Source organism: Vanellus vanellus (assembly GCF_965231255.1).
Source record: "Vanellus vanellus genome assembly, chromosome: 6".
NCBI lineage: Eukaryota > Metazoa > Chordata > Aves > Charadriiformes > Charadriidae > Vanellus > Vanellus vanellus.
The window spans coordinates 11,484,946-11,497,011 of NC_138911.1; the positions used below are offsets into that span (position 1 = coordinate 11,484,946).

A 12,066-nucleotide genomic window follows, 5' to 3' on the forward strand; every position below is an offset into this window, starting at 1 on the left:
AGAGCTGGCTTTTACAAGGGCTAATTATAACTTGCGCTTGCTATGATGTCATGTATGACGTTGCATTCAGGTCCTGGACACGTAACAGTTTCTTCTGAAAAGTTCTCATTGAAACGTCAGTGATATCAATATCTCACCCTGTAAAATTTTTACTTGCAAGTGGTATTATCCGATCTATTCTTCTTTGCATTGCCGGCAACATATTAGCCATTAGAATAACGAACAAAAAATGCTCATACTGGTATAATTTCCCTTTTTTTTTTTCTTTTGTCTGTTGACAGAAACATCTTGTCTGAATGCAGCTCTGCTGATGTAAAAACAAGTCCTTTCTGAGAACTAATCCCATCTGTCAAAAAGAGCCCTCCTGCCCAGGCAGGCTGTGTTGCTCCTTGGTGTACTGGGTGCTGTATTGCTATTGCTGTGGTGAATTGCATTCTTCTGCAAGTGGCAGTCCACCTTTGAAGGGGGGCAGGTCACGCACAACATCATCACAGGTAGTCAAGAAATCAATCTTTCTGACATGGAATATGGACAGAACATTTTGCATCTGATGTGTAAGCATTCTCTGGTAGAGTAAGAGTCAGTCATTCAAAAGAAGAGCTGACAACTCTACACTTGGACATAGTTAAAAAAATGCACCGCAGAAGGTGATTTGGTTTCGTTTTCCTTAACTGCACTTTAGTTTGTAGAGTGAGATCTCAAAAGGAGAAATAGTGTTATTGCTTTCCTGACCCCCAAGGATGCTCTCACAATATCATCAGGTTTGGTGCATGCTAGCTACTGGTTTGGTCCCAAGGAAGTAATTCTATTCAATGAGTTTGAAGTTGAATTATAAATTTTGAGGTAAAGTAAGATTTTCATAAAAAACAATGTGGCGTGCAAGGCCATCCTATGTATTAAAACCAAAACCTATCTTTTAATGCTCTCTGGCATTCTTTTAAATAACTGTTTAATAGCAAATGTTACTTAACATTGTTTAATTGGACCTGCTTTGAGTTGAGGCTTGAATGGCAGAGGTCCCTTTGAACCAGAAGTATTCTGTGATTACTTTCTATTTCCTCTTCCTTTTACAGTCCTATTCTCAACATCCTTGCTGTTAGAGAGAGGTTTGATCCAGAGAGCAGCTCTGCTTCATTTCTAACTGCATATTTGCATGTTCCATTTTTAATGCAACTTATGTGACTGATTTCCTCTGAATCCACTCCAGAAATAAAGTAGTTACATTTGTATTATTGTGTTTTAATTGGCAGGTTTTTTTTCCATATGTATCTGTTATAACATGAACTGCCACACTGCTTCTTGGACTCATGATTATTTATCAAGTTTACACTACAGCAAGCGGCTTGCTGCATCTTACGGTTATAGAAATACAGAGTATTTCTAATGTGCTCTTTAGATTGTATTTTTCTAGATTTATACAGTCTGCTCTGGCTCTGTTCAGACATTTAGTTTCTTTTTTCTGAATAGTGATTTTTCTGTTCTGTTCACATCCAAGAAATAGATTAGAATTAAATACCGTATATTGGGGAAAAAAAAGCCACTTAGATTACTGGAAACAGCTGCTATCCAGCTGGGACTAGAATGCATTTCTCAGACACTTCTTTTTAACATTTAAAGGTCATTTTACAAATGAATCCAGGAACACTAAGAAATGAAATTATGAACTCAGAGTTTTGGCAGTGGTTATTTCAGCGGTGCATTCTATTCACTGTGTCACCTCTAATGCACAGTCTTGGTGCTTGTCTACTTCTCACTTTATGCTTCCTTTCCAAAACTATCGTATCTAAATAAATATCAGAAGTTGTTCTTGTATCAGATGTGATATGAATGTCTGAATTCAGTGGTAGTGCTTGTTCCTGACCAGGTTTAACCATGGTTGTGGTCACATTATTGTGGTCATAATATACCCAGTAACAGTCCCTAAATGGGAAGCGGTCATACACAGTAAACCAGGGTGGAATAGTGTTCCTGCTGAGATCAATTCAAACATCTAGCAATCAGTAAGTTGAGTGGAGCAATTAAGATTATATAATTACAGGTCTGTGCTTGGAGATATTTTGAAGATTTAAACACCTTTCTGGTTGAAGTGTTCTTGGTGTTGCCATGAAGAGATACATAGCAGCCTCTGTACCTTTGCTTTGTTGTTTGTATGGCAGTTGGTAACAATTGGCAGTGTTTGGAAAATCCCCCTTCTACTTTTAGCTTGTGTTTGCATGTTCGCTGGTGTAAGCACATACACACCCAACTGGCTTTTATTTTCAGTTGTGAGCTTTCTAATTTGCTTTTCTTATTAGTCCTGCCTTGCCACATACATTTAAATTCACTGAAGAGCTTGAAGGAATGTTCACCTTAGAGCAGAATTATTTTCTTTTCCTCTGTTGATGTTAACACCCTTAGCAAACTCTACTTTGTACTCGGAGGTAAGCATGTGAGTCTCTCCCCTTGTTAGAGTAACAGGAGGGCCGTGTTTAATTCCTTTGTTGTAATGCATTTCTGTTGACGTTAAAAAGAGCTCCAGATATCAGCTGCCTCTTAATCCTGACCCAGTGATGTAGATGATCTCTTGCACTGCACAGAGTTCTCTGGGCTCCATATGGGCCATGGCTCAAGCTGCAGAATCACAGCCTCAGGGAAATCAAGCAGTATTAATGCACTGCCCTGGAATTTGGGAGACCCAGGTTCTGTTCCTTCCCTTCCGCAACTTCTGATGTGACCTTGCAGATTCATCTGGCATCTCAATTTATCTCTCTGTCGTGCAAAGTGTTGCAAGATACTCTGCTGCTGAAATGTTGGCTTGGTGATACTTATGACAGGATGCACTGTCTTTGAACAGTACTCTAATAAATAATAAAAGGGAAATAAAAGGAATTTACAGCCCTTATTATAAAGACACTACTACAAGAGAATAGTACTAACAAAAAATAACAGAGGTAGTATTTCTTTCTCCAGTATCCCCCTCCTCCATAACATGATGTTCAGCTACCACAGTTTCCAAAAGATTATTTTCATTGTTCTTCCCATACTATTGGGATTTATTAAGGTGCAGCAATATTTCTAGATAGGACCCCCCTTTCATGGCTAGGGTTGGAACTATGCATCATTTAGAAAAAAAAAACCAAAATGAACCCAAGCAGTGTACATGTTTGTTAGATCGCTCAAGAAATAGTTACTGGCGCAGGTCTCTTCTGCAAAGCCTGCTTTGTGTTCAGAGGCATGCTAGTTTACTGATTACTGTTTTGAAGTGGAATTATTTGCTGATACATGGTTCTTGTGCTGTCAGATTCCCAGGGCCTTACAACCACCAAGAGAATTCAGCGACATGTCCACCTAAGCCCTTTGCATGCATAGATATGATGTTTGTGAGGTGACCTGAGAACGCACCTAAAAAAGCAGCCCTCATCAACCCCTTGGAAAGCAACGTGTGCTTCCCACTCATCTCCACTGGATTCTCCTGTGCAATTGAAAGTGTGTCTGTGTGTAGGGGCTGAGGAGGGAAATGTGTATTTTTTCTGCTTTTATTGTGGGAGAAGGGTGCTGTTCATGTGCTAGTCTAAAGAAATCCTTGGCTTGTAGTCCGAGGTGTGAGCTGGAATGAATTGTTGTGAGTGTCGTTTATCTTAATAAACCTGGGGAGATTTGGCAGCAGCTGAGACTTCGGATTGTTGAATGCAAAGGTTGTGACTGTGAAAGTTCATTACGCTATCTGGCTTTACATGTGGATAGCCTGAACTTCTGAGATTAGATTATGCATCTCTGTCAACAATGCAAGTTAGGTATAGTAATGGAGGAAAGGGACTATACTGCTTTTTTTGTTTTTGAGGTCTGTCCAAATCAATTCCTTGCATCACATTGGTAATTTCCCTTGGGTGGTTTATCTGTTACCAGATAACTTGAGGTTATTAAATACGTGTGCACAGCAGGCCCTCGTTATCTGTTTGTGCGTTGTTGCCCTCTGTTGCAAGCATTCTATATACACATGTGCATTACAAATGACATGCCTCTATCTGGTTATAAATATTTTCCATTTGGAATTATCTGCTTCTGCTACAGAGATGAGAGGTGATCACTTGAGCATGAAAGATAAGGGGCCAGAGGAAAGGAAAATAAAAAATTATGAAGCACTGAGCTGCATACGAAATAAATGACATAATCCAATGTACAAGCCTATTAGATAAAGTGCAGCAAACAGTTTTTCTTACACGCCTAGCTGCTGCCATGAATTCAGGTTGTATGCCTACAGAGTGACTGAAAGGGAAGAGAGGCTTTGGGGTTTTTTGCAGCAAACCGGGTATAACAGGCTTGCTTTATTTGCCAGAAAGAAACTTAGCTATGTTAACACATTCTGCTTTTCTAAAGGCTATAAAATTGCTATTGGAAGAGTGGAAAAGCAGCTCTTCCTGTTCCTAAGACTTTGGGCCACAAATAATCAGATGAAGAAGATAGAAAAATCTTTGTTTAAAATGAATTGGTTTGTGCGAATTCTGTCTTTTTGCCAGTTTACTTGCCTTTCATGCAAGGTGTACCTGCTGAGATGCTCCTAGTATGGCAGCAGCTTTCATGGTGTGCTGACTTCTCGTGCTCTGCCAGTTGGCTGTTTTGCCTTGGTGCAAGGCCGTGGATCCCATTCTGACCTACTGCACAGGGCGTTCAGGAAGGCGCTGGGATCCTTGCCGGGGGCAAACTGACCAGTGGTCTCTTGGCTCCGAGACAGGCAGTAGCTCCACTTTATTCCTGCAGCTGCTGTACTGATTTGCCTTTAAAAGTGTCCTTTATGATCCAAGAAAATATTAGAGATGGTTCTTTACCTGGGGACCAGAGTCTGCCTTCTAGGCAGCTCAATGAACACAGAAAGGCAGAGCATAAAAATAATGAATTGGCAGGATTTTGCCCCTTTCGTGTAATGTGTCAATCCACAATTTCTGGCACAGGGGAGAACAATGGTTACGTTAAACACCATTCTGTACTGAAGAATAATTTCTTCCCCTTCACAGTAAAAGAAACCATGTTTTTGCCAAGTGCTAAGGTTAAAGAGGGACATGGTAATTCCTGGGCCTTTGACATGGAAATAATTTTTTCCCTAAAGGTAAAAGCACAAGGCTTGCAGGGATGGCAAAAACATCCAGCATGCATTCTGCTGCACTGAAGTCAACAGGGACTTTTAGATTTTAGAAAATTCATAGAGTTATGAGAGAGCTTTTATTTATTTATTTATCATTTTAGCTCTGTTGGCAAACTTACAGCTAAGAGGAAGAGCTTTAAAAAGCCAGTAAAATGCATCTGTCTCAGCAAAGCATGAGTGTCAGATTTTAGAAATGTAATTGTTCTGAGATGTGAGGACTCATTTAAGCCCTCAGAATGGGAGTACGTTAAAGCATGAAAGTTATTGAAAGTAAGGCTTAATTGACTGTTCTTTAAGCTACTTCTCTATAAATGTGAGGCAGTAATTTATTATTTATGACAACACTGTTTGTATCAATAACTTTAAAATTCAGTCTGGGGACAGATCCACAGCTGCTGTAGGACACTGGAGTCCCATGGAGCTAAGGCACCTTGCATCGTTGAGCATCTAGCCTGATAACTTCCCAATTCAGGGAGGGTGGAGGCATACAGAACGTAGGCCGCTTGCATGCGACTGGGCAAAGAGCACGATCTGTAGATGGTTTTCCTTCTGAGAAACTCCATGGGGCATATGTGAGAAATCTTTTCCATATTGTATTGCCGGCCACAACCCTCCAGCATTTGAAGAGAAGGCAGGACTGTGGTCCAGGTCACCCCTCTGAGCTAAGACTGGCCACTCACACAAGCCAGGCAAGCTGCAGTATTGCAAGGAGAGCAGTTGCATTGCCGGGGCATCTCTCAAGCCACCATTCTCTCAGACCATATCCTGAAAGAAAGATGGCTTGTGAAGGGATTTTCGTGAACTAAATGATCCCTTCACATACAATCTCTGTAGCTGTGGGATGGCTGACACCTTATGATCCCTGCCTTCATCCCCTCCTGCTTCTGCCCCTTCCTATGAAGGCAAAGTTGCATGAATTCTTTAGCACTGCTTTGTTGTGCTGAATAGGGAAACTTGAGAAACAAAATCTTTGTGGATTTGTTAAAAAAAAACAACCAACCTCTTGGAAGTATTATAACTTAATTATGTTAATATTAAAAATAATTATGGCACATTAATTATGTTTTCTACATTTATGAGGAGAGTTGTGCTGGGCTCTCCAGACATCTGTACCATATAGAGACAGGTGGTAGAGTGCAGCATTTCCAAGCACCAGTTCGGCACCATTTTCCCATTCCATATATGTCTGCTGTTTCTCTCCAACTGCAGATACTCATTCAGCTTAGTCAAATTGAGTCCTTATTTGAGAGATTCTGCACTGAAAGGCAAACACATCTATCTTTATAAGCCTGTTTGTTTCCATAATTAGAAACCAAATCAACAGTGTATTGAAGATGACACATTTGCTCATTCCCTTTCTTCTCCCTATGGTGGCATAAAGCAGTGAAGCACAATAATTAATGAAAAAGACTGTTTATTATTCAGGCAACGTCTCTGAAGTGGGAAAAAGCAGAGCATGGGTTAAAAATATATTGCTGAAGACCATCAGGCTGATCAGTTCTAGGGGGAGAGTCCCATCATTCAGTCCAGTTGGGCAGGGTGCTCTAAAACTGTCAAAGACAATTGAATTCAGATTTCTCATGTAAAACTCAGGAAAACATGGAATGCATGAAAAAAGCTTAAGTATCCTGCTAGGGCATCTTTAATGTTTTTCCCAAAACAGTGACTTTTTTAGCTTCATTTACATGTCTGCTGTGTCCTGTGTCTGAGTGAAAATGATGCATTTTTTTAGTAGACTTATCCTTTCTTCTGGGAGTGTCTGCCCAATAGGTTTTGTAAGACAAAGGGTGCACAAAATGCTCTGCTCAGCACTCTGCCTTTGCAAAGGAAGGGTAATCTGTTTTAAATAACAAAGGCCAGAAAATGTCTGACTGCAAAATACTGCTTTGTCTCCTGTGGACTTGCTATGGAGTAAGTTGCTGCTTGTGGGCCAGTACTGAAGATTAAGTAAAAGGCAGCCATTTCCTCCACCTCCTGAGGCCGATACCGAAGTCCAGGATTCCTCCATACTCACTGACCATGGGTAAGCCTGCAAAGTTCCCCTGAGACTCTCTCAGGCCACTTCATTTGCAAAAAGCTGCAGTGTAACCAGAAATTTAGAATTTATGTATGTCATGGTTTAGGCCAAACCAGCCACTGGGCAAACGATAGATGCTCCCCCCCCCCCCCCACACACCTCTCTAAAGAGAGGCCGAAGACAGAGAAAGAGACTCATGAGTTTAAAAGGATCTAAACTACTTTAATGAAATATTAATAATAAAATAAAATGGGAATAATGAAATATATATGCAAAACTGTATCAAGCTCCCAGGATAACAATCATGTCACTGGCTGGCACTGGGGAAGTCCCAGACCGGACTCAGTGACAGATGGGAACTGAATTCCGGATCTGGATTCAAGATCAGAATCAGGATCAAAGGCAGACAAACAGACAGTCCTTCTCAAACACCAGCCATTGAAGAAAGAGGGCTGACCCTTCGATCACTCGGCTTTTATGCTGAGCATGAGGCAGATGGGATGGAATATCCTGTCGGTCAGTTTTGGATCACCTGTCCTGTCCGCTCCTCCCCACAGATGGGACCTCTCTACCCTTTTCCGTTTCCAACCCTCCAATGGGGCAAATAACAAAGTTAGCTGCCCTTGGGTGTTACAGCACTAAGTGGAAGTATAAGCAGGAGCCTCTCTGCATACCATGCCTTGGCATCAACTATAAACACAGGTCTTATCAGTCAGAGAGAGAACAGTGTCCACACAATATGCTGCTAATTTCAGTAGTTAGAGAGGCCTAGCTAAAAAGTGAAGTTACTGAACAGAATTGGTTCTGGTTTACCTCAAACCATGACAATGTACTGCCTAGCAAATGTCACAGCTATAATGTGCAGCTCAAGTCATGCTGGTGGCAAACCAAGATTTGGGTTCTATTCCATTTCCACCTATTTCCATACTATACACCTAGCTATGAAAAAGATTTTGTGTTTACTCAAGCTTATAAAGTTAGTCCGCATTAGGAAAAGTATATGACAGGAGTAAGAATAGCCCACTTGCTAAAAACGGAGACGATTGAGAGAAGAGTGACTCTATCAAGGGTACTGATTTTCAATTCTTTGATTAGAGCCTGCTTTCCTTTTATATATTTTATACTCAATGGTGATGCTGCATTGTTGTGGCAAATAAAGCTTCCTGGTATTGCAAAGCTATGAACAGCCACTTACACTGAGAACAAAGCTTTGATCTTCATGTTTTGATATTCATCCTCCGCAATGTTAAATTTGGGGAATAGACAACTCTTTTGCACTATTTTTAGGTGGGCACAATTTCAGTAATGTAAATGTCATCTTCTGAATTTAAAGTGCTGTTAGCTAGAGGTTGGTTTGATAGTTTTGTGCTTGCTACAAATCTGTGTTAGAGGATGAACAACAAGAATATGTGGCTTTGCACAAGCATGATAGAAAACCTGAATAAGATTTTTTTTTACTTTATAAGGGAAAAAAGTGTATTGATCAACACGCAGCAAATATAATACGAAGTAGAATAGTGCTCTGTGGTATGTGTGTTAATGTCTCATATTGTTTATTCAAGGTGATGCAGCCATAGATAAATAATTTGAATCGATTTTGGTAGTACAATATCGAAAATTCTAGGAATATATCGATTCCTTTTCTAAATTATAGCTGCAGTTTAAGGACTGTGATATACATGGTCATCAGATTATTTCTTTATACTTCTTGTAAAACTCTAAGTATCAGGACTTTCCTTTGGTATTCTCTCACTTCCATACAGGGAGTTAATTTACGCAAAGGCATGCGGCATGCACAGTCCTGTAATATCAGTGGAACCAGCTGCAAGAGTACCATGCCTGGTTGCTATTTGAGAGTCTTTACAAAGAGGGGTGAATTTAAGGGGTCTGTACTTGACCATCTTGTCCTTTCCTCCATATCCTCAGAGAAGTAGGTCCACTAAGGTCATATGGATTTAAGTCTTTAGGTTAGAGAACACCTTGTGAAACAGCTCTGTTCTGCTTTGTTAGCCTGAGGGAGGACACATCCACCTCCTTTCCGAGGAGTTAATGAAGTGTGCTTGCTTTTAATTTTCAGTTGCACTAACCATTCTAGTTGTCCAGATCTGTTTGAGGCGACCAGTTCCCAGAGTGGTTGGCTTATCACGTTGAGAAGCTACCTGGCTTAATGCAGAAATGTCCCCCTGATGCATAGCTAGGAGCAGATTGCATTGCTAATGCCAGCAAAATAATGGTAGGGAAAGACCCATTGGCTAGGTTTAAAAGAAAAATCCTGTTGTATTTTATTGGGAAGCAATTTGGGCCAGCCAACATGGCAGAAGTTGTACTCCCACCCACACTGCTGACTATTCTTTCCTCCGCTGGGCTCTGGTGCCATCCCTTGTCTGATGCGACTTCCCCTCAGCCCGGTGCCCCAGGGCTCTAGGTACTAGAGTTTAAAGTCTAAATGGACTGAAAAGGAGGGGAATTGATTATGGAGAAATTAAGTGGCTTGCTCAAGGTTTCACAGAAAGGGCTGGAGAGCATTGAGCTTTTAATGCAGATTTGATGATATCCAGTTTAGCATTGTAACCACGGGAGTATTATTCTGCGTCACAGCAAAGACATTTCTGGATTTGTTGAGAGATTAGGAAGAAAGGGACCTTAATAACACCAAGGGAATTCTGAGTGGTACCATAAAATGAATAGAACATAGGAATAGTCATGAACAGTGTTTTCAATTAGTAATAGTAGTGAACAGCACATTTCAGCTCTACATGTTGGATTTTCTCATGTAATGGTCCAGAGATACGATAGCTGTTAAGAAGTTATCATATTTTAATTAGGAATTATTCTCCTGCAGTACTTCTACTAATCTTTGTTCTCCTGAGAAAAGAACAGAAATCATGGGAATTTTTAGTAGAGATAGAAAAGAGCTGTCAAAGTTTAGGAAGAAAAATGGAAAAGGGATAAATAATTCATTTTATTCTTACTCTTTTTCTTGAAAGATTGGTAAAGAAAGTTCATGGATAATAATTGGCATATTTTTCTGGAAATATAAGATACTTATCTTGTTGCTACAGTAACATAGTATACACTTATGTAGCTATGATACTTTATGATTGAGTGCTTTATTTTGTGGCATGTTAAACTGTGGCAGGATTCTGATGTCAGTCACATAGGCAAAACTTGGAATTTGTTATTACTAAATAATTTATGGTCCTTCTCCTTCTTATTTGCCTCCTTTTAGACTTGAATATTTGAGAATCCTTAGTAGTTAAAACAAAAGAGAGTATTTCCATGCTTTGCTCCTGTTTTGCTGAAAGAACAGGTTTTTACGTCTTGTCGAGCTGATACTTCTTGTTAACATCTGTTTCTTTCCTTTGCACAGAAGAACTCAAGGAGAAACTGAAGAAGTATGTTGATGAAGTGAATGCCCGTAAGCCTGGTTTCATCAAGGTGGTTCGACACAGCAAACAAGAGGGGCTGATTCGATCTCGAGTTAGTGGATGGAGAGTAGCCACAGCACCAGTAGTCGCTCTCTTTGATGCCCATGTGGAATTTAATGTGGGCTGGTATGTGTATCCTTGAATGTCTCTGACCAAGGGACCTTTTCCAAGCAGTGTTTATAAATTACTGAATGGCGTTTCTCTTGCATATAGAGGGTGAATTAGCATTCTGATCTTTTTAATGAAGATTCAGACACAATCATGGACACAAGCATGAAAAACGTATTTGTGGTGTGTAACATAATCTAGGTCCATTTTTATAGTGTGAGTTATCTGCTAGTCTAATGTATTTAAACTATATTGGAAAACCGCATGTTAAAAACCTCCTCCGAAAATGTAACCCTTTGCACATAGGGGAAATTTTAACTTCTTTTAATTAAAAATACTATGTTTCTTTTATGTGCTACCGTGTAAACAAAGAAGTGTATTTTGGCACTGAGGTTGCTGCTCTGTGGAAAAGCAGCGCATAACTAAAACCACGTGTTTTAATTTGTTCAGTCTGGATTGAATATCTCTGTTTCTTCTTCGTAAAAATGATGGCAAAAAGGCAGGAGCTTCTGTCCCTAGGATAGATCTATTATTAGCTCAGATCTTGAAGTCCTTGATAATATTGAGAGTCTAAAGTTACTGTTATTGGGTAGCAAGGTTGTAAATGCTCTGTGATAAGCAGCTATCATTTCTTCCGTTCACCAGCTAACATCGAGGTTAATAAAAGGCCATCCTAGATGAAATATTGCAGTGTGTTATTTTGGGGCAGATCCGGCTTTATCAAAACTCCATCTCAAAACAAAGGGAGCTCTGAGTGGGGAACATATAGACTTCGCCCTTTCTGAAATACACAGCGTAAGCTGCTATTTCCATCAGTGCTATGCTTCTACTGACGTGATCATAACATTATTTTTTTTTTTTTTTTAGGGCTGAACCAGTGCTCGCTAGGATAAAAGAAAACAGAAAAAGAGTCATTTCTCCATCATTTGATAACATTAAGTATGATAATTTTGAAATAGAGGAGTATCCCCTCTCCGCGCAGGGGTTTGACTGGGAGCTGTGGTGCCGATATCTGAACCCTCCTAAGTCATGGTGGAAACTGGAGAACACAACTGCTCCAATAAGGTAACATGCAACTGTGACCTAGATTAGTGTGTCACTGGCGATGCTCATTTAGATATGACAGATGGTGAGTGGTCTCAGCTATGTAATAGTTTTTACTGACTGTAATGTTAAATTAGTTTAATGCCCTTGAGATGTCCTCTTCAGCTTTTGTCCTTGACCCCTACACAGTCATCAAGAAAACTGGGTTTTTAGTAGATCTTTTAAAATAGGTTTCCTTATTATTAGCATGGGGCAAAACACATAGCTGATGTGAAATAGTAGACCTGAATGCTCAGCAGCACTGCTTTCTCCAAATGTCTTGTATGCTAATTTAGTGGTAATGGGCCAGA

At 40.1% G+C, this 12,066-nt stretch overlaps 1 protein-coding gene across 2 annotated transcripts in view; it reads left to right on the plus strand.

Annotated features, from left to right (window-relative positions):
• Positions 1-12,066, plus strand: part of GALNT18 (polypeptide N-acetylgalactosaminyltransferase 18) — a gene marked incomplete at its 5' end in the record, with an annotated part of 240,618 nt that overhangs the window by 155,199 nt on the left and 73,353 nt on the right. For both annotated transcript variants that reach the window (XM_082484792.1, XM_082484791.1), the window contains 2 exons: positions 10,507-10,690; positions 11,540-11,737. In XM_082484792.1, coding sequence (XP_082340918.1) covers positions 10,507-10,690; positions 11,540-11,737 — 382 coding nt within the window. The remainder of the gene's footprint in view (positions 1-10,506; positions 10,691-11,539; positions 11,738-12,066) is intronic.